The sequence below is a fragment of the Calypte anna genome, chromosome 4A (genome assembly GCF_003957555.1).
Source record: "Calypte anna isolate BGI_N300 chromosome 4A, bCalAnn1_v1.p, whole genome shotgun sequence".
In the NCBI taxonomy this organism is placed as follows: Eukaryota; Metazoa; Chordata; class Aves; order Apodiformes; family Trochilidae; genus Calypte; species Calypte anna.
In genome coordinates this window covers 4,658,906-4,686,208 of record NC_044248.1, presented here as the reverse complement: position 1 = coordinate 4,686,208, position 27,303 = coordinate 4,658,906, and the positions used below count along the sequence as shown (strand labels likewise).

General features: G+C 41.8%; 1 protein-coding gene across 1 annotated transcript; it reads left to right on the top strand.

Annotated features, from left to right (window-relative positions):
- The first annotated feature begins 2,202 nt into the window (after nt 1-2,202).
- On the top strand, nt 2,203-23,030 carry WDR1 (WD repeat domain 1). Its single transcript, XM_030449761.1, has 15 exons — nt 2,203-2,530; nt 2,853-2,974; nt 6,812-6,902; nt 9,648-9,795; nt 11,400-11,580; nt 13,322-13,399; nt 14,125-14,205; nt 14,324-14,557; nt 15,339-15,426; nt 16,619-16,775; nt 18,289-18,376; nt 19,425-19,531; nt 19,941-20,118; nt 21,728-21,872; nt 22,149-23,030. Exons 1-15 carry the CDS (start codon nt 2,515-2,517, stop codon nt 22,256-22,258), a joined length of 1,824 nt encoding a protein of 607 aa, XP_030305621.1. The 5' UTR covers nt 2,203-2,514; the 3' UTR covers nt 22,259-23,030.
- The last annotated feature ends 4,273 nt before the right edge of the window (nt 23,031-27,303 follow it).

Genomic DNA, 27,303 nt, shown 5'->3' with positions numbered 1-27,303 from the left:
AAAAAAATCTTACAGCAAATGTCTCTTCATTCTGCCTTCAGCAGGAAAAACTGATGTAATAAACACACCCAGATTAATTTCTTTCTGAAAACTCCAAACATATGGATTATCATATGGATAATTTGCTTCTTGCTAGGCAAGATCATTCAAGGAAAATGTTAACTGTGAAGCCACACAATGGATAAGGAAAAAACCCAAATCCGTTTAGTGCAGAAGTGAGAAGCACAGAAACCTCTTACAGTAATCCCAGCATAGTCCTGAGCTGCCCTCAATGTTCCTTAAGGGAAGTGGGGCTCTACAGGCCAACTCAAGACAGGTTCTTAGGGAAGTTTTGGCATCTTTTAATCCAGAAATGCCTGAATGGAAGTCTCTATACCCCTGCACTACAATGTGATCCTTTCTGCAATTAAAAATCTCAACCTTCCTTCTTCCAACCATTCTCCCAGCCCCCAGAGGAGAATCCCACAGGACTTCCCATGGCTGTTTTACAGGTCAATTGGCCAAGAATACCATATATTATACCCACAGGCTGCACTCCTCTCAGACCCATCTATCCTGATGCTTTTTTTCCCATTTGATATGAAAAACCAAACTCACTTTATGGTTGAGGCAAAAATCACAAAGCAGCACAAACTTAACTCCTCAGTTCAGGAGCTTCTGCTAATGAGATATAAATGCTTTGCCTTGCTGTATCACACAGAACTGATGGTATATTCATGATTTGTATTAATAGCATTGGAAGCAGAGAAAAATACAATTTATCCAAAGTTATATGGGAGAAAAAAATACAATTTATCCAAAGTTATGTATGAGACATGAAGGATAGCATTTCTCCTAACAGTTTGCTGTCCGTGTTAATTTACGTGGACATCCAACTTGGCCTCAGGGGACAATTCTGAGGTGAACTTCCACTTTGTAAATCAACTCAGCAATATCTGGATTTAAATGGCATAAAACTATGGGAATATGCCCCAGGCACTAATAATTATAATAGATGCTGAAGAATGAGGTTTAGACTGATCTTCAAGATATACCGACTGCAGACAGGAAGCACCTTTCCAGCACTTTTATTAAAAGAAAACATCAAGGAACAGAATCACAGAATGGTTTGGGTTGGAAGGGACCTTAGAGCTCATCCAGTCCTAACCCCCTGCATGGGCAGGGACCCCTCCCACCAGCCCAGGTTGCTCCAAGCCCCATCCAACCTGGACTTGGACACTGCCAGGGATGGGGCAGCCACAGCTTCCTTGGGCAACCTGGGCCAGGGGCTCACTCAGCAGCCTCACAGTGAAGAATTTCTTTCCTAATGTCTAATTTGAACCTCCCTTCTCGTTTCAAGCCATTACCACCTGACCAGTGGCTATGCACCCTTGTAAAGAAAAGAAACCCAAAACCAACCAAAACCTCTCCAGCTTTCCTGTAGCCCCTTCAGAAGAACTCCAAGGACCCAAAGACGTCCACAGACCCTGCTGCAGGTTACTGCGCTCAATCCCTACTCACAAGATGGTTCCCAAACCAAACTCAGGGTCTGTCCCCTCAGTAACTTAAGGCACAGACCCAGTGTCCCCCCAGGAGCCATCTCCGGACAGACTCCTCACAGCAGCCATGTTCAGCGATGCCGTCCAACCCAGAAGCTGCCGCTCCCAGCGGAAAGGACCCGGCGGGACCTTCCCTTCGCCGCACGACGAGCGGGCGTGAAAAGCGCGACAGCGGCTGCCCCGCACCCCTTTCCCCCCCCCCAACCCCGCATCCCGCACCCTCCCTCCGCGCACCCCTCCCTTCCCGTTGGGATCAGCGCGGATTTCCACCCTCTCCGCGCTCCACCCCTCTCCCAGGCCGGGCTGTCCCCATGACAACGGCGGAACGCCCTTTTCCACACCCCTCTCCGCGGCTTCAGCGCCGCTTTTGCGCATGCCTCCGCTCGGCGCATGCCCCGAGGAGACATGGGGCGGGCATGGATAGATGCATGGATGCATGGATACATGCATGGAGGACGGGGTGCGCATGTGCAACACTCCCGGCGGTGCCCACCCCAAAGCCGGGCAGAGCTTCTGTGTGACCGCGGAGACACCCTCCGCGGTTCTTCCCTCCCTCCTGCCATCCATCCCGCCGCCGCTTGCGCGCAGCTCCCTCCCGGGGCGTGGCCGTCTCCTGCTACCGCCCCAGCGCAAACCTCCCGCCCCAGCGCAATCCCCCCGCCCCAGCGCAGCTTTTCGCCGGGCTCACGGCATTTCCGGAGGAGGAGGGAGCGGGACGAAGGCTGCCGGGGGAGCTGCGCGGTGCCGGCAGAGTTGACTATATATGGTCAAAGGCAGGGGAGAGCGGCGGCCGAGCGGGCGCTTCCTGCTTCGTGCCGCTGGGGCGCCACAGCGGGGCTGAGGCGGCGGCTGCTGCGGCTGAGGCTGCGGGGGGAGAGGCAGAGCCCGAGGCCGGTCCGCCCTGTGCCTCTCCGGGCTGCGCTCGCCGCCCTTCCTTCCCAGCGCTTCCTGCCGCCGCAGTAACAAGTGGGCGAAGATGCCGTACGAGATCAGTAAGGCGGCAAAAAAAAAAAAAAAATATAATTAAAACGGTGGTGGGGTGTGGGGCGGAACGATGAGGTGCGGGGTGAAGGGAGAGGAAGAGAAGCGGGCCGGGGGGTTCGGTTCTTTGGGGGGTTCGGTTCTTCACCGCCCCGCAGGCGGGAGCGGAGCCCGCGGTTCCTCGCAGCTCGCTGGCAGCAACAAGTGACCGCGCCTGCTTGCGAGGCGTCCGGTAACGGGGAGAGACTGAATGGCTTATTAATTTTATTTATAAAAATTAATATTTGATTAATTCCCCCCCCATCCCCTCCTTCTTTTCTCCTTTTCCCGTAGAAAAAGTATTCGCCAGCCTCCCGCAGGTGGAACGAGGCGTTTCCAAAATTATCGGAGGTGATCCTAAGGGCAACAATTTTCTCTATACCAATGGAAAATGTGTCGTCATCAGGAACGTTGATGTAATGTATCCCGATTTGATGCGTTTTCGTTGCGTGGCGTAGAGCTTTGCCTAAGTTGCGTTTTATTTTCCCCCTCTCCTTTTAAGCAGCCGGTGCCTCATCCACCACGCTTGGTGGTTTCGATGGAGGTCACAGGGCTGTGAGCAGCAGCAGGGATATAAGCAGGGTGCATGACTCAGGCTGAAAACCACGGGCAGAGACTGTGAGAACCCGTAGAAAATCTCAGCCAAATGTGCATTGCTCTCCTCTTTTCATAGGGTTTATAAATGACTGATGCATTCCGGTTGGCCCCATTTATCTAAGTATCACACTTGAGGAAGTTGAGCTTTGTGTTGGTCTCAGCAGTCATCTCTTCCCTGTTTGCTGTGTTGGGCCTTGAGCTTGTAAAAGGAGCATGAAAATACATGCAGACATCTCTTTAAATGCATTGGTCTGTGTTTTCTTTTCCCCTGTACTCCAGTGAATCAAACCAGTTGTTAGTGGGTTTACTCAGGGGCAAGCTGTCTGCATGTTGAGTTCTCAGCCTTGGTTATAGGGAAATTTCCTCATTGATTAAATATTAGTATGCTCCAATCCATTTTTCCACACCATCCAAGCGTGGATGTTTGGTTTGGTTTTGTTTTCTTCTCCAGTGGTAACTAGAGAAATATTAAACATATTATTTAAATGATTTGTTTTCAAAGATGGCATTCCTTTGAGAAGTATGGAGGCCACCTTACCTGTCTAGGTTATTGTTTTGTTGCTGGTTTTAAAAAATATTTTTTTTTCAAAGTAAATACTTTTTCTTTAGAAAACCAAATTCTCCTCTAGATTTCCTTCCTCCCTTACTGGTGATTTGCCCTGCAGGGGGGCAGGTCACACCTCTTTGGAATTCTTAGGTCTGCACAATAATGGATTTGTTTATGGCTGCTTCTGTAAACACCTTTAAACTGTGAGCTGGTTTGCTCTGTTGTCTTGTCACCTCCCCTATATCAGACATTCCATCATTGTCATGCAGTAACACAAGAATGCTCCTAAGAACTTAATTATTTGCAAATTTGTTGTTTAATATCACTTGAAATTCATCTGCTTAAAACCAAGAATGAGCTCAGGCTCTGGTGTCAGTATCTCAGGATGGTGTTGTAATAGTGTTTCACTCTTGGTATCAAGAAAAGTTCAGCTTTCTGAAACCAGAAGCCCCAATTAAAGACTGTAATGGCACACAGTCTGATGACAGAAGAGAGAAAAGCCACTCTATTTACATTACAATTTTTTTTGCCTAGCTGAAGGACTGTGACCTCCTCCCTTGCGCTGTGATTAGTGCTCATCTGACCCTATTTTGGGGGGGTTAAACTGAAAGAATTGAAAGCAGACAATTTGCTTTTCTCCTGCTGAATCAGCTCACTGAAGATTCACCCAGTGCAGATGTTATTCCCTGTGTCAGGCAGAGCACTGAATGCGTGGCATGGCCCGAGAGCAGGAGAGGTGGCATTGTGGGGATTCAAATTTAGGCTGTGTAAACTCTCAAGGGAAGCTGTGAATGGAAGTCATAAATCTTTCAGTTTTATGGTGTATTTCCTGCTGAAATGCAAACTTACCTACCTGACAAGGGGAGTCTGTTACTGTTAATAATTGACAGGTGACTCCTCAGAAAACTACTGTGATGTATGAGGTCAGGGGCACAAAAACTGACCAAAGGCTCTACTACAGCTTTTGTGTTGGACAGTGTTGCAGTTTGTTGGTGATCTAGCATAGAAGTGTGTCTGCTCTCACTCTGAAAAACATCAGAGCCTGTGTAATAATAGTTCACAACAAGCAAATATACTGTGTGTAATCCCTCCATGCACAGTTCTAATTGAAAATGAAGAAGTCATCAAAATGCAGTGATCACCTGTGTTTTAAGTCAGACATTATCTGGTATTAGCTCATCAATGGTGATTAATACAGCCTTCAGGATTAATACTTGATGTTTGAGCAGAAGGTAGAGACTTTACTAAGGAAGTGCTGGAAAAGCACAGAGTCAGAAGGACTAGTGATATTTGTAAGGTTCCATACTTCATTATTATTTTATCACTTTCATGAGTCTAATCCTACTTTGAAGCTTGGAGCTTCAACTGCTCACTTTCATATGTGGCTCTGGTTTCAGTGTTAGAAGTAAACCTACCAAGATCACTCTTCTTGTTGAGTCTTGTGTGAGGTATTGCTTTTGTCCCAGCTAATTATATAATCTTGCCCTAAAATCTCTTTGGAGATTTTAATATGAAAGACATACAAAGACAGACAAGACATAAAAAACTGACTTATCAGCAGACACCAGCATTTAAACTGACAGCTCTAGCTTACCTGGTTTCCTGAATCTATTTACTGTATTTTAAATTTGGGAGTCAATATTTCATTTAACCTCTTAGGTCAGTTTTAAGTCCAGTTTCTCATCTCCTTCCTTCTCCCTTTGAGATTCTTGTAATATCATCATCTACTAATGTATACCACTACTAACAAAGTGGGGGGGATTTTGAGCTCTCTGAACTTGTAGGTGATGCAGCTGTGGCATGGAGAAAACATTATCTTGTCTTATTAGATAAAATTGAGTTGCCCACAAAATGGAAACTGATGTGTCTGCTGGAAGTGCAGATGATTGTGCCTTAAGTGGGGCTGTAACACACTCAAGCAATGTATAAAAGCAGGAGCAAAAAAAGAGCTCCTTGTGTGAGTAAGCTGTATTCTGTCCCTTGGGATGTAACAGTACTGCAACAGCAAGAACTCCTGCACACAGGAGAGATTGTCTGCTTTGGAACACAGAGCAGGTATGGTAGTTTTTCCTGATTGGGTGGTTGAGTCATACCATAACATAACATCAGGTGGTTTGCTGGTTTGATGAATAAATCTGCATCAATTATAGCAGTTAAAATGGGCTTCTGTTTCCACCATACACAAGTTTCTGGAGCCTAAAGAAACCTGCTAACTGATAGATTTTTTTTTTCGAGGAAGTAGAGTATAAATGTTGTAGCATATATAATCTATATTTGGAAGATGAGTAGAATATCTTCTTGATTCAGTTAATTTCAGAGCAGATGCTGCCTTGATGTCATTCTTTTTTGATTTGTGTAGTGTGACACTGCTGATGTGCTGAGACACTCAATCAGTTTTAATTGTTCAGCCTGAAGCATCTGGACAAGTGTTTAAGAGAAAATTATGATGGAGTGGCAGTGAATTTCTTTCAGAATTCCAGTACAACCATTAATACTATGGAAAATGTCTTAGTGTGCCAGTCTCCTGCCTTTTTAACCACGTTGCTCCTTCTTGCTGACTGCAAGCCTTGCACACCTCATTGGTTACTGCTGTATCTTGAATACATGGTGATGATTAATGGTTATGCAGCATGGTTAAGTGTGTGCTTAATTTTCATATTCAACTACAGCAGAATTTTTGCACGTGTGCACAGCTCACATTTAATCTTCTGTTTGGTGACCTGGCTTACCTGGGCCAGCCACAAAAAAAGAAAGCCCAATGCTTGGCCTGTCAGTCTGGAGGTTGTTTTTATACCTTTCAGCAGGTATTGGAGAGGAAAGGGTCACAGTAGTCCTTGTGTCATGGTTTAGTCCATGGAGGAAATTTCTTCCTATTGGAGAAAATACTTTGGCCAGGTGTTAGAAATCAGTGTGTTGTCTCAGTGGTACCATAGAGCAGTGTTCTGTAGTGTCCCAGTTGTAGGCTGAGCAGTTGTAGACTGTAGTAGCTCAATTTAAGCTGGAAGGAGGGATGTGAGAAGAGAATTTTATCTTTGAATGTCTGATTTTACTCCCTTGAAAACTGTGAAATTCAACTCAATTTTTCTTTTTTTCTGTCCTTTTAAACTAGAACCCTGCAATTGCTGACATCTACACTGAGCACGCCCACCAGGTTGTAGTTGCCAAGTATGCTCCCAGTGGCTTCTACATAGCATCTGGAGGTAAAGTATCATGCACATGCTGTATGAGATAAGTGGACAGAGCTGTTAAAGTGCTTGATGCAAAACTTAATTGCTCAAACACAGTAGTAACACTTCCCATTTCTGTGCTGAATATAAATTATCAATGTGCTTCAGTGGAGTTATGTCTGCCTGCCTGAGGGAGGAACAATTTCTGGAGTTGTTCCTCTTACTCTGAAGCAGTGAGTTTAGTCTTGTGTGCTGGGTTGTCTTAAAATTTGTTACCAAAATAAAAAAAACTGGATGTGAGCTTGAAATATGTAATGTGAAATATTAGAGAACAGATCTTGGTGTAATGAAGACCTGTGTATGTGCAGCAGAATCAAAAATTGTTTCTGAAACAGAGAACTGTTTTTTCTGCTTGTTAATACTCTGAAACCATGGAAGGGATTCTAGAAGAGATGATACTCCTTTCTTTTCCCTCCCTCTGTCTTTCTGACTGAATTTGGCAGAACTTGGCATGATTTTTCTTAAATCCTTAACCTGAATGAGGAATCTTTCTTTGGTAAGTTAGCAGGGGAAGATGCTGATTCACAGTTCCCTTGTAATGCATGTTAATCAGTAGTCTGAGAGTAGGCAATTTGAATTTCTACAGCATAAATTTCCAGGATTACTAGTGGAAATTACTTTAAAAGAACTAAACAAACCCTTTTTAATAGCAGGTTGCTTTGAATAATAGATTTTTTTTTTCAGGAGGGCTGGCATACTGTTGAAGGAAATTGATAAATACCTTAGCTTCTCTTTCTTAAAACCATTTGTAATGTATCTATGGATTATTTTTCTAACCTGCTTGCCACTGTCAATTAGAAACACTTCAGAAGCAAGGAATGTGCCCAAATATAGAAATCCTTTCCAAGTAATATATCTGAAAATAAAATATTTTGAATATGAGCCTCTTAGAAAGAGACTTCAGACTCATGCATGGGTCTTAGTAGAATGGGAATTTCTCTTCTGGCAATTTAAAGGAGAGCAATATCTTTATTTACCTAAATTTTCTCTCCTTGGCTTCCTACATATCACAAAGCTGTATCAGGGTATGTATCTTTAGCCAGGATTTTTTTGGCTCAGTCTTGTATGTGGCCCATATGTCAAATTGAATACCTTCTTAAAAACCCATTTTACATTTTTTATTGTACATCTTTGATGCTCTGTGTTTGTACTGTGTCTGAGCCTCAAAATAACCCATCTGTTTTGTTCTTGTTACCTTGTAGGTTTTTCAGTCCTCTGTAAAGCAGTAGTATATACATAGTCTGATCTATGAAGGAGCTTTTGATTAATTAGCAACTTAAGGAAGCTCCTTGCTCCTAGGGGAGTATTCAGTTGACTTTTTGCAGAAGTTGTCTGTCATACTGGAGTAAATGAATTAAGCTGCAGTTTTTCCCCTTAAAAAGTGCCTTCTGTATGTCATTTATAAATAGTTTGGTGATACTGCTGAGCATGGGGTCTGAAGATAGCATCAGGCTGTTTAAGCTGTTTCTAAGTATAACATGTAAGATTCATTTCTCTATATAAGTCTGCATTAGCCATGCAACTTGTATTAATACTTCATGTGCTTGATGAGACAGGCCTTTGGCACTGTGCTTTGTGGCTTTTATGGGAAATTCTCTTCCTGCAGCCTTAACAGATACAGTAATGGGAGATACCACAAAGTTTAAAGAATTTGTGTCCTACCTATTGGAGCAAACAATTAGGTTTAAAGTTAACATGAAAGTTCTGCTTCAGTGACAAATTCTCTGTGTGAAGTGGAGGATTGTGTCTGTCCTTTTAGCAGAAGTGGAAAGGATGAGTCCCTGATCAGGTCCCAAAGGCTGCTGTGTGTTTAAATTGAACTGTAAAAATGTACTGATAAATGGTGAACTCATCTTAAAACCACTCCCTGCTGAGGTGAAAGGGATATTATTTTAGCATGTCATTTATTCTACAACTGAGGCTTTTATGAAGGGTCCAACACACAGAATTTGCTATGTGGCTTTCATTAAAGCTGTGTAAACCTCTCTGTGTGTAGAACAGTTCCTCTGGGTACAATGCTGCACCACAGGAATTGCTCTAAATAGAAGCAAGCTCCAAGGCTGTGTAATACTGAGAAGAAACAGTGACCAAGGAAGCTTTCATTATGCTCTGAAATTACTGTGACCTGTACTATGTCTGCTGTGTGTGCCAATACAGTTTTTCAGTATTCTATTGGATTCCTTTGCACTAGTCCAGATAAAGCACAACAGGCAACATGGTGTGTAGATGCTTCTGTAGAGAAAAGGTGTAAAGCTGAGGTGTGAATTTTTTTTGGCCACTCTTTACCAGATAGCTCTTTTATTGGAGATGTGGGGTAGCTTACTTCCCTTTGGAATGTGCATAAGCTGTCTTGTATCAGGTGAGGAACAGAGGGCTGGTTTGGGTTTGGTTTTTTTTGTGTGTGTGTATAACACAGGTACTTACATGCTGTCTTACTGTGCAGTTTTTTCACCTCTCTGTTTGCAAAACTTGTCTCCATGTACTGGATTTATTGCTGCATATGTTGAAGCCTAATGTGTGGCTAAACTCATAATTTAATGGAAAGGATGTAGTCTTCAAAGTTCAAGTGATATGCAGCAGTTGTAATACAGGGACAGATAATAGGTCCCTAGTACAAGTGTTCAGTGTAGCTGAAAATCTGCATCCTGACAGATTGCTGAGCCATGTGACTGAGTCATGCTGGAACAACAGTACTTATATTCTGTTTTATTATGGCAGATGTCTCTGGGAAGCTGAGAATCTGGGATACTACACAGAAGGAACATCTACTGAAGTATGAGTACCAGCCATTTGCAGGAAAAATAAAGGACCTTGCCTGGACAGAAGACAGCAAGAGGATTGCTGTGGTTGGAGAAGGAAGAGAAAAGTGAGTAATTCTTTTCTGTGAGTGTGTGCAGTTATCTACACACACATGTACTGTAAACCTCTGTATTCTAACAAAGCACATTCTTTGCAGAAAGCTTGCAGTTATTCAAGGAAGGAAAATAATGGCTTGTTCCCTGTTTAGGCTTCCATGTTGTGCCTTTCTGGAACAGAATTCTTTATGCAGTATTTGGCAGCTGTAAAAACTCCTTGGAAAATGCAAGCCTATTAGAGTTGCTCAGTTCAAAATTGTGTGGGTTTTGTTGGTGTTTTAGAGGTGGGTATTCCATTCAGTGATAGCTGTTCAGTATGCCTTTTGATGGATATTTTTGACTAATCCTGAGTAGAAGGGAGAACCGCAAGACAATGTTCCCTCTTCTTTCATCCCTCCCAAGTTAAGAGGACATGATTGAATAAGCCAAAAAAAAAAAAACTGTATGAATTTTCTTCCCCTGACATTGCACCCATGTTGTTAGACCTTTACTGTGGTACCTAAAGTCTTAACCAGTTGTCCTTGACTGACTAAATGAGGTCAGATTTGTGTCCTTTGATGTCTAAAGACTGACATATCATACAATCAACAAGTGGTTTGGGTTGGAAGGGACCTTAAAGCTCATCCAGTTCCAACACCAGTACATGGGCAAGGACATCTCCCACCAGCCCAGGTTGCTCCAAGCCCCATCCAACATGGACTTGGACACTGCCAGGGATGGGGCAGCCACAGCCTTCCTGGACAACCTGGGCCAGGGTCTCACCAACCCCAGACTAAAGAATTTTTTTCCTAATGTCTAACCTAAATCTACCCTCTTCCAGCTTAAAACTGTCAAGACCAGGGTAGTCTTATGCCTAAAGGTCTGAAAACTGTAGTGTGATCCTCTTCCCTGACCCCCCTATGCCTATTTTTAATCACCACTGTGTCCTGATATTTGAGAGAGATTCTTTGTCCTCCATTGCTCCCTCCTCCCCCACTTGCCCCTGGGTAGATACTATGTAAATTTGCTCTCCTACTTCCAGGCATCTGCTAGCTTCCTGTTAGGTGAGTGCACTTTGAGTCTAGAATTTTGCTGAAGTGATTCTGTAAAATCTCTTTTTGATAGTGATGCTCTGGCAGTTTGCTGCTGCTGTATTGATTATAATGATTTGGGGGTTTTTTTGAAGGAAATTTAAAGGAACAACTGACAAAAAAACTATTGTAATTCCTCTTCCTTGTCATAAAAGGGATGCTAGATAATCAGATAAATGATCCTATTTCAGTTATCCTAGCTTTCTGCATTCTGTGTTGTGGCTAGGCAAATGGAATCATTCACTGCTTTCCTTTACAAACTATCTGACTTACTGAAGAATATCTTTTGGATCTCTGAATTTTAGAAGCTTTAGACATAAAACTTGCTTGTCTGTCCCCCCAGTGAATGTCTCCTATTGAAGATTAGTTTCTTTCTCCAGCCAGATCTCAAATAGCCCCCAGGGAACTGTGATGTGCTTGCATGAGATTAACGAGATGACCTAATTTCTTCTCCTGAGTGCACTCAAATCTGTTTGCAGATGCTCAAGGACTTAATCTACATGTAACTTGGATGAATTGTAGTTATTGTCTGTTTTTTAAACTAGATTTGGAGCAGTGTTCCTGTGGGATAGTGGCTCTTCTGTTGGTGAGATAACTGGGCACAACAAAGTGATCAATAGTGTGGACATTAAACAAACAAGACCATATCGGCTGGCAACTGGAAGTGATGACAACTGTGCTGCTTTCTTTGAGGGACCTCCATTCAAATTCAAGTTTACAATGAGTGTGAGTCTCATCTTTCCTTGTGGCTCTGTTAAACTGGGCAGCAAACTGACTAAAAGCTTTCCAAGTGCTTGCAGTTCTTGTCACAACTGGAACAAAAGTTCTTAGGTCCCCCTTTTGAGGCATAGTTGGTGTCAAGGGGCTTTCTCAAACCCAGGTGTAACTTGTCTCAGGCCAGGAAAACAAAGAAATAGTTGGTTCAGTGGACAACTTGAACCATTTTCTCTAATTTAATTATTTTTGGCTCTTAAACAGGATGTTTCATTGGCCCTATTGGTCCTTTCTGAGCTTTGCTTCCCAGCATAGAGCTGTGTAGAATATCCCAGTATTTTTCAGGGTGCTGATTTAAGAAATGTAAGAGTGCTCAAATGTGAACTTCCCTGGGCAGTTTAGAAAGGGCAAATGTAAATGCTTGAGAAAGTAACTGATCTTTACATCAGGAGTGAGTACAACTTCTGTGGTCAGTTTTCTTTCTACATTCCTTTTCACTTTTTGTTTCTTCTTCTACGAGTTAAAATCTCTTATGTAAATGAAACAAAGCCTGGAAATGCCCTGTTTAAGACCTTCACTGTTACCTGGGGCCAAAGAAAATAAAAACCAAAAAATGTTCTGCAGTTGTTTTTGATGGCAGAAGACATGTCTCTGCCTCCAAAAAAGTCTATTGCACAGATGTTGAGTGTTATTGCAGTAGTAAATTCAAACTTAGTTTTAAAAACACAGTAGTAGTTCTTTTATTTTCTTAAGCATTTGCCTTGAGTAGTCTTCATACACTGACTTTAGTAAGCAGTCCATTCCAGTTCTAGAAAAGGAATTGTTTTGAGCTCTGCAATCCAATGAAATGATGTAGTTGCCTAATATATTTCTGAACTTAAGCTGATACTTGGATTTTGCTAAGCTGATTCTTTTGGAACTCTGAATTGTGTACCAGTGCTGGTCAGGCTGGTATGTGATGCAGTCTTCTTTTTAAAGAGTTGATATATGGAGTTCTGTTACAGCTGTTCCATGGTTTGGATTAGATCTTGAGGTATCATCAGGAAAAAAAAAAACACCTATAGTTAGAGAAAGTAGGTTAGGACCTGCCTTTCATAATACTAAAAATAGTCTCCTAAATCTCTTTCCGTGGGAGCTTTGGCCTCATTGTGGTGCTTCCCTATTTAACATGTGCTTTTTACTTAGCATGGTTTGAATAGTCTCCTACTTGTAAATAGTCTATTTGGGGACCATACATCAGTCTTGCCTGATTACCTCACAGAGCTACCAGTAATGCAGTCTCCCAGAAATGGAGTTCCAATAAAATAAGACTTTATTCATCATGCCTATGTTTCTTTACAATAAGAAGCATGAAGTATGTGTGTGCACATAAGACTTCTTCAGTGAAGGAAGGGTCAAAATCTAGAGAATGCTACAGAAGTATTCAATAACTATAGAGGGCAAGAAGCATGTTTGCATCTAGGCTGAAGCTGAGGGTTTCTTCATACCTATCCCTGAAACTGGGGATTCTTTCACCTGGTATTGTGCTAAATTGCTACCCTACATTAGTATTGATGTCACAGTTTTTTCCCTGAACTGTGAACTTCTTCATCCCTTTGACCCTCTTCAGATACAGGATAGATTTGACCTGCAGCAGTTCCCTACAGGCATCTCCTGCACAGCTAATTTAGGACTGACTACATTGTTGCTGGATTATCTTCTATGTAAAAAAGTCTTTCCTTGTTGTGTGCTGATTCTTACTTTGTTTTTACAGGACCATACACGGTTTGTGAACTGTGTGAGGTTTTCTCCTGATGGGAACAGATTTGCTACAGCTAGTGCAGATGGCCAGGTAACACAAAACCCCAATCTCTTTGTGGTGATTTTAGCATATGAAGATTTTCTTGTGTGTTTTGGCAGTCAGATTAGTATTGTAAAATCTTTTTTCATGCCAAAAAATGACTAGCTTAAACTTTTAACTGCCCCCCTGATAAAGCTGTAACAGCTGTCATCAACCAGACCACTCTCAGCTTTTTTTTCCTGATTCCATCTCTCTAGCATAATACTTCCCTTGGAGGTTATTTTCTCAGAAACATATGAGACTTTTGGAATACCCATGTCCTTGTTATGATCCTGAAAAGTCTGGCTGAAATACAGAACTCCTAGAGAGCAACCCAGCTCCATGTGGACTCCCTGCTGATAAGGGGAGGTTTAACAATGGCACTGTTATCAGAAGCAGCTCCTCCTTCTCAGAAAGCTGATTCCCATCACAGCAGGAGTCAAAAATGTGACATTTTCTAAAGTTTCACATGTCAGGATCAAGATTCCTGTGTGCAGGGTGGCTTACTGTGATTATTTACCATTGTCATCCCATTTTTTTAGTCTTAAATACTAAAAGCAGGAGTACTTTTGCCATTTAAAAAAATCTGGTGTTTCATAGACCTGTGAGCATGCCATGTGAAAAAAACAGTGACTTGTGCAGTGCAAGTAACAGTGTTTCTGCTCCTAGAGTTTTGTTTGGTTTTTTTTGCTTACTGCTTTTGCCTTGATGTTGTATGTCTTTGTGCTCTCTTTAAGATTTTTGTCTATGATGGGAAAACTGGAGAGAAAGTGTGTGCTCTTGGTGGAAGCAAAGCTCATGATGGAGGTATTTATGCTGTAAGTATCACTTCATTTGTACAAATGGCCTCTAGTGCTTCATTACCAACTTCATGGACTGTGAAGTCTTGCAATAATTAATGCATTTACTATCTTGTGCTGACATTTGTTTTTGCAGATTAGTTGGAGCCCTGACAGTAGTCAGTTGCTTTCTGCTTCTGGGGATAAAACTGCTAAAATCTGGGATGTTGGTGCTAATTCAGTCGTCAGTACTTTTAACATGGGATCAAACGTGCTGGATCAGCAGCTAGGTTGTTTGTGGCAGAAAGACCACTTGCTGACCATCTCCCTGTCTGGCTATATCAATTATTTGGACAAGAACAATCCAAACAAGCCTTTACGTGTCATAAAGGTGAGTTAAACTTCAGTCCTTCCACCCATCTCTTCAATAAATAGCTCAGTGGTTGAAGTTGTCTGGAGGGAATAAGCAGGGTTTTGTTAGCACTGCCAGACAAACTGTGTGTGTGACTGACTCTTGCAAGTCATGTGAGTCAAGGAGTTGCAATGTTACATTCATGACACTGCTTTGGGCAAATTCAGAGACTCATTTTGGTCTCAGTAAAGATTATCAACTTTCATGGCAGGTTTTAAGCATTCTTGAGATGAGAGAAGACAGAGGAGAGATAGAAACCTATCAGTGCTATCTCAGTTCACAAGAGTTAGTGGACTTTGAATAAGGTGACTCCAACTACCCTGCAGTTAAGCTTTAATTTTAGGAATTAAGAGTCCTCCACTGGCACAGCACTCTCATGGGAACTTAACATTTTTACATGCACTAGAAAATGTCCCAGATTCTTGCTGTTGCCACTATAATTCTGGCAGTTGGCGTGGCTACATGACCAGATTTAATCCCCTTCCCTGAATCATAAAGTGCCCAAAAATCAAACTTTGAAGTATTCTGGGCCAGCAGGTTAATAAAGGTATTCATGGTGCCTGTTTTTTTTCTCTTCAAGGGGTAGTACATGGAAATAGTAATGCTGCAACAGTTAAATGACTGTATCATGAGTTAGTGATTTGTATTCTAAGTGACTTTTAATGCTTGTGAGCAAATTCTTCTCATATAGGTTTGATTTCTTTATGTATTAAGTTGAAAAATTGCCCATCAATAATTATTCATTTTGTCCCATTCACAGGGTCATAGCAAATCAATTCAGTGTCTTACAGTGCATAAAAACGGTGGAAAGTCCTTTATTTACTCTGGAAGTAATGATGGTCATATTAATATCCTTTGAAAAATGGGGATATTTGTTCTATCCCTCTACTCTTGAGAAGTCATTAGGAGGAAAAAACAAAAAGCTTTATCAAAGAAAAAAACCTTATAGTTATTGGACACAAGTAAATATTTTGAAGTTTATTCTGCTTTCCCCTAACTTGCCCACTCTACTGATTGCCTTTAAACTTGTCTGCTAAATATAAGCCAATTCCTGATTTCCAGTTGTCACTGCTTTGTGGCAGATCCATTGTTAGTATGGAGGAGTAAATAAATACATAGGTACTCTGTATTTTATCCTACAGGCAAACCATATTGCTGTCTCTTGCAATATGATAAGCAGGTAGATCCTCAGCACATGCTGAAAGTCATGTATCTTTTCCTTAAGATGCTCAGGCCAAGAAAGAAACTCTTGTTGATCCATTTCTGACCCATTAAGAAGCATTTCTCTCCACAGTTGTGTTTTCCCCCCCTGTGTCAAGGTGTGCATTTGTAGTTCTGTGGCACATTGTGGTTCTTCAGCTGATATCCCAAGTAATATCAGGTTTTCTCACAACTGAAGAGAACTTATACTTCTTTTGAGTCCTTCACTCTACTTCTATTTCAGTCCTCCTGCTTTCTGGAGCAAAGCTCTGGGAATGCAGCCTGGTTTCCAAAGGGCATTTTAAAGGGTGAGGTTGGGATGTGTTCAGCTAGAAGACTGCTGGCTTTTCTTCCCATGTTCTGAAGCTTATAAATAAAATTGCAGTCCTTAATCATGTAAAATGGCATCATGTTGGCATAAAGTATTATAAAAACAGGACTTTTTTTTCTTTGCAGAGTTGTAGCACAGGGTTAATAGTTAACTGATGTTAACATATAAGGGAAAGCCAGTGTTGCAGAACATCTAGCTATAATTCCCTAAAAGTTATTTCCTGTTCTCAGAACTAATTGTTCCAGTGTTTGCTACTGTTTGTGGCAGGTCATTTATCTCATTATAGAGCATGAGAAGTTTATTTAATAAGTATATTGGTTGCCCAGGGAGTCTGTAGAGTCTCCACCCTTACAGACAATCAAAATCCACCAGATTTGAGCAGTGGGTTGGACTGAACAGTCTCAAGAGGTGCCTTCTAACCTTACTTCTTCTGTCAATGATTTAACTTCTGGTGATGCTGTATCTGACTGCACCAGTATCTTCAAATGCTCCTTAATTCTGTCATGCACATTATTGGGACTCTGAAACTGGAGAGAATGATGGCTTTTCTGGGAAAGGCCACACAAACCAGGTTTCTAGAATGGCAGTGGATGAAATGGATCAGCTGGTCACCTGCAGCATGGATGACACCGTGCGCTACACCAACCTCAGCAAGAGGGACTACAGGTTAGTTCAGGTGTTGCCTTTGATTGTGGTGTTGCAGCCCTGCTTCTTTTACAGCAAGAGTTGTGTGGGTAAAGAATTTAATGGTGTGATTTATTCAGGTTTTAAGTTACCATGGAAACTGTAGAAATGATTGCTGTACCAACTTTGGGTTGTTTTTTTTTTCCCATGACAAGAAGAAATGCATCCCAGACTTTTCTGTTTGTCTCATCCCTTCCACAGTGTAGGTGGAGATCTGCCCTGTGGTGGCTCAGATTGTGGGAAGGGTGTCTTGTTGTGTGATTCATAAATTCCCAGGAATGTTGATAATAGATGTGGTTAGAAGGGGTGGGACATAGCTGTTTCTTCATGGAGACAACAACTGAAGCAAAAAAACCTTCAAGAAATCCTGTCAAGAACACCTAGCTAGTAAAAAACATTAGACTCTAGTTTAGTAAAATTGACTTTGATTTCAAAGGTGTATTACCTGCTACTAAGCTGGGGGGCAGCGTGGATCAGCTGGAAGGCAGGAGGGCTCTACAGAGGGACCTGGACAGACTGGAGAGTTGGGCTGATCCCAACGGGATGAGGTTCAACACGGCCAAGTGCCGGGTCCTGCACTTTGGCCACAACAACCCCATGGGGAGCTCCAGGCTGGGCACAGAGTGGCAGAAAGGGACCTGGGAGTCTGGATTGCCAGGAAGCTGAACAGGAGCCAGCAGTGTGCCCAGGTGGCCAAGAAGGCCAATGGCATCCTGGCCTGGATCAGGAACAGCATGGCCAGCAGGTCCAGGGAAGGGATTCTGCCCCTGTGCTCAGCCCTGGTGAGGCCACAGCTTGAGTCCTGTGTCCAGTTCTGGGCCCCTCAGCTCAGGAAGGAGATTGAGGTGCTGGAGCAGGTCCAAAGGAGGGCAACCAGGCTGGTGAAGGGACTCGAGCACAGATCCTGTGAGGAGAGGCTGAGGGAGCTGGGGGTGTTGAGGCTGGAGAAGAGGAGGCTCAGGGGAGACCTCATCACTCTCTCCAACTCCCTGAAAGGAGGTTGGAGCCAGGGGGGGGTTGGGCTCTTTTCCCAGGCAACTCTCAGCAAGACAAGAGGGCAGGGTCTCAAGTTGTGCCAGGGGAGGTTTAGGTTGGAGATGAGAAAGAATTTCTTTCTGGAGAGGGTGATCAGGCATTGGAATGGGCTGCCCAGGGAAGTAGTGGATTCTCCGTGTCTGGAGCTATTTCAAAAGAGCCTGGATGTGGCACTGAGTGCCATGGGCTGGGAACTGCAGCGGGAGTGGATCAAGGGTTGGACTTGATGATCTCTGAGGTCCCTTCCAACCCAGCCAATTCTATGATTCTGTGATTCTATTAATGCTTTAAGCAGTAAAAAGAAGGAATCTCTGGAGATTCTTTTTAAAAAATAATCAGTTAAATGATATGTCTTCTTGGTCATTAGGTAGGGAATGATTTAAATAGCTAATTTTAAATGGTAAGCATGGAGTAATTTTTTGTTTTGTTTTTGTCCTTCCTTCTCCACATCTCCCTCCAGTGGCCACGATGCTGTGAAAATGGATGTTCAACCAAAATGTTTAGCTGTGGGTCCTGGTGGTTACACTGTTGTTCTGTGCATTGGACAAGTAAGTATTAACCTGTGAATGATCATCACCACTGCTCTGTTAATTAATAATTCCTCATGGGGTAACATGATGGTTTCTGACAAACTCCTTTTACAGTGGGATCACCTTACAGATCTGCAGGATTTCCTAGGAGGAGCTGTGGGGAGCAAAATTAAACAGGATGTTTGATAGGCTTGTCTTCATCCTGTACCAATTTGATATTTATGTATAGAAATAAATTTCACATGATCCCTCCTATGGATGCATCTGAATCAGTTATCAATACAACTTTGTGTTCAAAGGCTACACCAGCCTGAATCATGCTCGTGTCTGGTCTGTTCAGTGGCACCATTTTGGGGAAAATGTCTTGTTCCTTTTTTTTTTTTCTTTTCAACTAACCTAGCTAACCAATTAGCTGATGCTGTTTTACAGCATGGGTATCTCTAGCTTTCCAGTAGTATTCAGCTCATGCAAAACCAGAGGGATTGCACCAGGTCTATCTTCTATCAAAGCATGCTTCTAATGTTTTATGCCTCCTCTTTAGATGCTGGTTTTATGCTTGGGGCTTCCAGCAGTGTTGTCCAAACCTGTTTTCCATGATAGTTACAATATCAGCTGTCCATAGTATAGAACTGGGTTGCAAATAGTCCTTAAAATTTAATATTTCAGTATTAACTTGCTACTAATTTGGTCCTGCCTGGCTCCCTTTAGCAGTGAACCAAGAAGAGAGTAAGTATTATTAAAAATACTCTTCTATGTTCAAACCAAATGAGGAAAAGCTGAAGGCTGTAGAGCATGCCAGGCACCACCTGATTTAGAGAACAATACTTCAGTACAGCACTTGGTCACCACATGTAGACATTATTATTATTATTATTATTATTATTATTATTATTATTATTATTATTATTATTATTATTATATTTTTTTTAAGGATGAAACTGTTCCTCTGGAATCAGAATACAATAAACTTCTGAGCAAGCAGAATGGACTAAGCAGTGTGGCACAGTGATGGTTTGCTAATGGGCACTTTGAAGAAAGGTCTTAATTCCTGTTTTTCTGTTCACAGATTGTTCTGATGAAAGATAAGAAGAAATGTTTTGCAATTGATGACCTTGGCTATGAGCCAGAGGCTGTGGCCATTCATCCTGGAGGAGGCACAGCAGCAGTGGGAGGAGGGGTAAGGTCCAGGCACTCCCTAAAAACTGCTCTGCTTTTAATTACCAGAGCTAGTAACAGTGTTTAATAGTAGGAGGTGTGTTAAGAAGTAGTAAGTGGCAGTTTGTTACAACAGTAGCAAGTAAACTGTGTGGGATTGATATTCTTGGGCTTTCCATTCCCCAGGCTCTTCCACCATTGGGACCATTTTAGTCTTTTTACTGATTTTTTAAATTGTTAGACTGGTTTTATTCAGTGTGTGCTTAAAGCAGGCAAATTCTAGAAATCAGGTTTCTAATCTAGATTGTAGCCAGCATAAACGACAGGTTCTTTAAACTTAATGATGCAAAAAGTTCCAGCAAATCAGCAAACCTTCCTTTAAAAGTGATTTTTTTTTTTTTATCTTTCCCCTTTTTCGCTATTAATTTGCAGGATGGAATGTCCATTTGTATTCAATCCAAGGAACCTCTTTGAAAAAGGATGATAAGTCTTTGGAAGCTAAAGGTCCTGTTACTGACCTGGCATATTCTCACGATGGTGCCTTTCTTGCAGTCTGTGATGCAAACAAAGTTGTCACTGTCTTCAGTGTCACCGATGGCTATGGGGTAAGAATCATTGTATCAGCAGCTTGTTTTAAAAACAAATTGACTTATTTCAGGTTTAAATCCCTTGTGGTGAAACATAGTGTAGCTGCTGTGACCTCATCAATGTTTTCAAATATGTAAGGGGTGAGTGTCAGGGAGATGGAGTTAGGCTTTTCTCAGTGGTGACCAGTGATAGGACAAGGGGTAATGGGTGTAAATTGGAGCATAGGAGGTTCAAGTTGAATATTCGAGGGAATTTTTTTCCTGTAAGGGTGACAGAGCCCTGGAACAGGCTGCCCAGGGGGGTCGTGGAGTCTCCTTCACTGGAGACATTCAAAACCCGCCTGGACACGTTCCTATGCGAAGTGCTCTAGGTGGCCCTGCTCTGGCAGGGGGGGTTGGACTAGATGATCTTTCGAGGTCCCTTCCAACCCCAAGGATTCTATGATTCTATGCTGAGACTTCATTGTTAAATCAGAGATGTGTATTTGGGGTTTCTGTGAGTGTTTACCTGGGATTTTTGAGTGATGCTTTTCAGAGCAGCTTGTATGAAGCCTCCAGGTCACAAGAATAGATGAGGAAACCATACCATGGCTCCTCAAACCCATCTAAATACAAATAAAATACTCAATATATAAATACAAATACTCAAACCCATCTAATTACAACCACACAGCTAAATGGAGTAGGGGCTTGGCTCAGGCTAGCAGTAGTTAAATATAAAAATCACAAAATGCAGGCTCCTTATTCAGGTCAGCTGAATCACTGGTGTGGGGGAGGGTTTAAGGAAAAAGTCAACAAAATACATTTATACCTTTTAAGATAATTTTTCTGCATTTTTAAAGATAGACAAGAATGCAAGCTCAAGGTAATAAGAATCCTGTAGTACAATAAAACTTAAAGCAGAATTTTGATGGCTGTGGCACAAAGTTCCATGGTAAGAAAAAGTCAACAAAATACATGCATACCATTTAAGAGAATTTTTGTGCATTTTTTAAGATGGACAAGTCTTAAAAAGCAAGCTCAAGAATCCTGTAGTGACAGGGTTTTGATGGCTGTCACTGTAGTGACAGTAATTTTGATGGCTGTGACACAAAGTTCCATGGTAAGAACTAAGCAATGAAAGGGATACATTAGGGCAGGGAATATTGCTTTATCCTTCAGCCTAACTTCTTATAACCAAGAAGCAAATAATGGCCAATTTCTACTCTTCAGCTGAGCAGTGAATGTGCATATGAGCCTGTAAGGTCATTAAGCTTTGACTGAAGCCACACTGGAGTAAAAAATGAGGCATGGAATTCCACAACATTTCATTTTTCAAATAAAAATTGAAAGAATGTGGCTTCTAGAAACATCTGTGGGATTATTCTAAAAGCCTCTAAGCAAGAAGTGATTTGTTGCATATGCACTTTACAGATCCAGCTTCTAGTTTTAAAAATTGGCTGCCTGATAAATGCTTAAATAAATAGCATAAAATGAAACCACCCCTTGGTTTAGGTCATCCATCTGCACCTGAAATTCACATTGTCAGGAGTCTTGCTTTTTGCTGATGCTGCACATCAAGAGGGCAGTGATTTCCTGAAGTAACTTGCACAAAAGAAATAACACTGCATCTCCAACTTCCAAACAGGAACACAATGTCTTTTATGGACATCATGCAAAAGTTGTTTGTATTGCCTGGTCACCAGACAATGAACACTTTGCTTCTGGAGGCATGGACATGATGGTGTATGTTTGGACTGTAAGTGACCCAGAGACCAGAGTCAAGATCCCAGGTAGGCTTCCCTTTCAAATCTTACTTTTGAAAGTTGCTGCTCTGAAACTGATGGTAAGAAAGATTTCAATGTTCTCAAGCTCACTTATCCTCTGTGTTCCTCTCTATTAATAATCTCCAACAGCTAAAACTGTGCTATTTTATAGTAATTTTTTAACTGCTCTACTGAGTGTTTCACACAGCTGAAAAATCTCATTTGGTGTGAATGTTGGAATGAATTTTGTCAGCCTGGCCTCTCAATTTTTTTTTTTTCTTGTTGTTTTGCACTGCCCTACAGATGCTCACAGACTACACCATGTAAGCAGCTTGGCATGGTTGGATGAACACACTCTGGTAACAACATCCCACGATGCTTCTGTCAAAGAGTGGTCAATCTCCTACAATTGAAATAAACCCTCTCTTTGGAAGGACCTAATCAGGGACTAGAACTACTGCAGTGGAACATAGCATTTCTCTTTAAAGAATCTGTATTGGCCTCTGGGTCTGCTCTCATATCCTCATATCTTTACAGGGTGTTCATATCTGTAATTAAATGTACTTTGAAAGCTTTAGCCAGTAACAGTTTGCACATGAAAAGCACTTAAATTATGTCTGGAGCTTAACCTTTGTGCTGAACATTCCAGAGGCAACAGCTGAGCAAGTTGGTGAGAAAGATTTGGGCCTGAAAGATTCAAACTCAATCAGTTGTTCTTTTCTAACCAAGAAACATGAGACTGTACAGCATGAGAGTAATAAATACTTCTCATTTTTTTCTAATTACAGAACATTTCTGTACTAACGGTCATAGTAAGAGTATTTAGTTGGGATCTGAAACCAATCAAGCTGTGTGCAGCTACTGTATATTGCTTTGCTTCTCTGTACTGCACCAAACTGTTGCCTCAGATTTTTTTTTTTGTCCTCCAGATAACAAAGTGGGGTACATCCATAATAAAACTTTTTATGTATTTCATGTTGAAGCTCTGTGATTTATTTTAAGGTGGAAGTGTGGGGTTTTTTGATGTACTTACTGTTGTGGGTATAATGTTTACAAATAATCATTGTGGCAACTTCTTGAGTCAAAAACACACTTGTTACTTTCATAAATTAAGAATGTCTGGTCATTTCAATGTCAGAAAACAAACCTTTCTGTTTCAAAGATTAAAGGTATTTTCTGTTTGAAGGAGGGGAAGCATGTTACTGAATAAAAAAAATTGCAGTACTTCTACCACCTTTATGAAAATACAGGAATTAAACAAAGTGAAGCATTATGACTTGAAGTGGTTTTTGAGAAGAGTTTGCTAAGTAAGTTTTGTGCCTTTGCATGTGCAGAACAGTTGCATGGAATCCATTACCTAATGCCAACAGATCATGGTCTTGTGTTTAGCTCCCTTCTCACACTCCTCAACACATTTAAGTGATTTGAATCTAGCAGTCCAGAAGAGTGGAGGAGGACACTGCAAAGTAGTAGGAGGTTTTGTAATATCTCTAGTGGCCAACAGAAGTTATTGTGTTCCAGAGCTTTGGCAGAATTTTTAAAAAATATATCTATATTTCTCTAAGTCTTCACTATTCCCACTTGTCCAGTGCTCTTGGATTTTTATTAAGCTTTCCTTTCTGTGATGTTTTTTTTTTTTACCAATCATATTTCTTATGACACTAATTATACAGCAAATAAAATGCTTTTGCTGCTTCTCATACTGTGAACTGTTGCTCAATTGCTAAAAAAAAAAAAAAAAAAAAATGCCAGTCAAAAAATTGCTTGGTTGAAACATCTTTTTAAAAGGAAGAATGTAATCTTTTTAGAAGTAGTGATCAGAGCTGTTTCCTGGCATGCAACCTGAAGTATATATTACAACAGCTGATGGAGGATGTGTCTAAAAAGCAGAATATTTAGCATCAAGGCTTCTTTATGCTTGGGGCAGCTCTCCATCAGCAGTTTTTCATGTTTGTTTATTAACAATGCAAGGACAAGAGGCATTCTGGAAAAGGGGATGTTGGAAATGAGGCATAAGATCCAACTGAATGAGATTTCTGGGGGTCTAAAAGTTGTTCTCTTATTGTCATCCCTGTTCAATTCCTGTTCAGTTCCTGTACAACTCATCCAGTGTTCTCTTGGGGTCTGATCTGGAAGAGTTTCCATGGAATCTGCTCAGTAGGTTCCTGGTAATAAGACTTGAGTCCCTACCATTAAAGTGGTGATAAAAGGGGATGGGGATGGGCAGGGGGGAGTGAGGCAGATATTTGGGAGCAAAGAAGAGAATTTGCTGGCAAACCCTGCTGTTTGGCAGAGCTGGGCAGGACTTCTTTTCCCTCAAAAAGTTAAATGTTTTTCTGAGGGAAATAGCATCACTTTCTGAAGCCTCCTACCACTATGACTCAGTCCTTTCCTGCCCATCAGCCTGTGTTCACCCTATCAGAAAGGTGATGTGTAGGATGTTTTGAGTTTGTTTTTGTGTTTTTTCTTTTATTCCTGGAAGACCTTGTACCACTACTACTGATGCAGAATGCTTTTTAGCTAGAAACCCTGTCTTAAAACTTGTGTTTGGATGCCTGCCTGTGGAGGTGGTTGCTTGTGCTTCCAAGTTTGTTATTGGCATATGGCCCAAGCTTTTAATTCCTTAAGGATTTACATGGTCTTTGTAGTTGGACAGCAAATCTTAACTACAAAACTAAAGATTTTCTTCTGTTGGAGCAAATACCACAGCAGAGGCTGCATGTCAAGCCAGTATAGGCTGCAGACTGAGTTGGATCAGGTCCCTGCATTGCCCATGGTTGCCCCAGCCTGAAAAAGGTTTGAACTCAAAAATTAAGAACCAGTGATGGGCAGGAGCACTGAACCACAGCTCAATTCCTGCTTTCTCATCTCAATTGCACAAATGACCCAAAAGTTGTATTTTCTTTCACTGAGCCTTCCACTTAAAATGCCAGGTTTATCATCTTTTGAAGTTATTTTTCTAAAGTGGAAAGGAACACTGAACCTTTACGTGGCTGTATAAAGTAAGATGTGTATAAAATACAAGATATATATATATATATTATGTAGATATATAAAATAAAGTAAAAGATATATGTATAGAGTAAAAGACTTTATCTCCAAAGAGAGTGCAGAGCTTTCTGGAGATAGCTGCATGGAAGTAGAGCATTATTAAGTTTTAAACTTCTCAAAATCCCTGTTTGGTCTGAAAACTGTGGACTCAGCCTCTGTACAGCACCACAGAGATCCCTTCACTATCAGTGACTATAAGGTGTGTGTGTCGGAATGGAGCCATTTTCTCCATTGGACAAGTTGTGATTTTTTGAGCCATTTTTCTTGCCCAAAATCCGTTTTTTCTTTCACAATCCTGTCTGTGATGAGGGAATGGGATGGTGGCAGCTTTGCTATCAACTCCTTGGCCTGCTCTGGAGCAGAGAAACAGCAGGAATAGCCTGGATGGACTGACCCATCACCCCCAGATTCTGTTCTTCAGCAACACCACAGAGACTGTAGTGACCTCAAAAGGAAAGCTGTGAGATAGTTCAGGTGAGTATGAAATTACCCCCAAGGTTTCAGGATGGGGAAATTATGTGAGGAAGTAGCTACTCAGACATTGTCTTTCTACAGAGTTTTCAACTGCATCTTATTTGAAAGTGGAAAGGTTCTGCTGAGCATTTTTTATCATCTTCATGGAGAATCCACTTCCATGTAGTTGAAAACCAAATCTGATGTGCCTGCTGTAGGCTGAGATGTGCCTCAGTTTACAACTACAGAATTACCTGCACCATATAAAAATGTAAAGAAGAAACATCAAGGTAAGGAAGGGGTGAAGAACACAACTCAGGAGATTATATTTCTATCATCCATATTTGGTACTTTTTAGACTTAGGCATTAAGAATTAAAATACTGCCTGTAAATTAAAAAAAAAAAAAAAAAAAAAAAAAAAAAAGCTGATGTAGATGCATCTTTGCAACCAGTAGTTATCCCATGCTAGGACACTGTTGTTAGAAGTCTCCAGGTGGCAGAAGTAACAGAAGAAGTCACCAGGTGGCAGAGTGGCACTGCTGCAGTTCTCAGCCCAGTGTCCCATCCCCAGTGAAACTTGGGAATTCTTTCTCTGTCACAAATGATTGTGACCTGCAGCACACACAGGGACAGGGGCTAAACACAGCTCATGTCTCACTTTGGTCAGTACCCCTGACCCAGCTCTTTTGAGGGAGAAATTCTGTAGGCCAAGGAAGCTGTGGCTGCCCCATCCCTGGCAGTGTCCAAGTCCAGGTTGGATGGGGCTTGGAGCAACCTGGGCTGGTGGGAGGTGCTCCTGCCCATTCAGGGGGGTTGGGACTGGGAGATCTTCCAGGTTCTTTCCATCCCAAACCATTCTGTGGTTGTATGGCAAGATGGGAGCATGATCTCCCCTCTGCAGCCTGGGGACCAAGTAAAATGGGGCAGTTCCCTGGTCCCTAGTACCCCACTGACTGGAGAAGGCATCATCCTGTCTTCTTTACAAGCCCCATGCAGGGGGTTGGGACTGGATGAGCTTTAAGGTCCCAACCCAAACCATTCCATGATTCTATGATTCTGTTCGTGGTCATTTACCCATCAGGAATGGTGAGTGTGGTCCCAGAGGACAGGGAAAAGAAGACACTTTACAAGGAGCTGACAGTCATGCTACATCAGCATATTACCATGCCAGCAAAGACAGTTTTTTCTACTACATATTACATAGAAAAGGGGCTGTAAGAGGGCTGGAACTCAAGGAGGCAAGAAAAAAACCTAACTATATATATCCATGTAGTGTAACAAGGCAACCAGGTGTTCCAGCGGAGACTCACAAGCAATGCTCTAAGCCCATGGCTCTCAGAGTTGACTAGCCCAGATACGTGCTGCTACTCCAAGAGTAACTGACCTCTCTGCTGGCTAGCTCAGGACTGAGCTGAGCCTGTGTCTCAGGCCTCACCTTTTATTGGCCCCCTGGTCCTGCTCATGCGCAGTGGGGGCCCACCCTAATTAGGCACAGGTGGGCTTAACACAATATCATGCTCACTCCCTGGCAATTAGGGGCACCTGGTTGCCTTGTTACACTACATTTGCATATATATATGAAGAGATAAAGGGTAAGCCAGTGTCAGAAATATGTATTAATAAACTTTTACTCCATATGCTGATGTTTAAGGGCACGTCTGTAGCAATCTTTCCTTACAAGGGCAGAAGAAGTGATGCCTGAACAAATTTGGACCAAAGAGAAGTTGAAGAACCTTGAGTTCATAAGACAAGAGAGAAGAGCTGATGGATGCATGGACTGGGGCTTTGGCACCTGTGGTCACCATGGGGGTTGAACAGAGCTCTAAGAATCAAGGAGGTGCCTGATCAGTTAAGCAAAACAGGAAGATGAAAAAAAAAATGTGGAGATTTGTACAGTGGCTTTGACTCTGAACCAAAATATGAACAAATGAGCCTTTGCTTATCAGAGGATCA

Coding starts and splice junctions, on each gene's coding strand:
- WDR1 (XM_030449761.1), top strand. Junction 16,776..18,288: donor CTCAGCAAGAGGGACTACAG/GTTAGTTCAGGT, acceptor ATCTCCCTCCAG/TGGCCACGATGCTGTGAAAA. Junction 21,873..22,148: donor GACCAGAGTCAAGATCCCAG/GTAGGCTTCCCT, acceptor ACTGCCCTACAG/ATGCTCACAGACTACACCAT.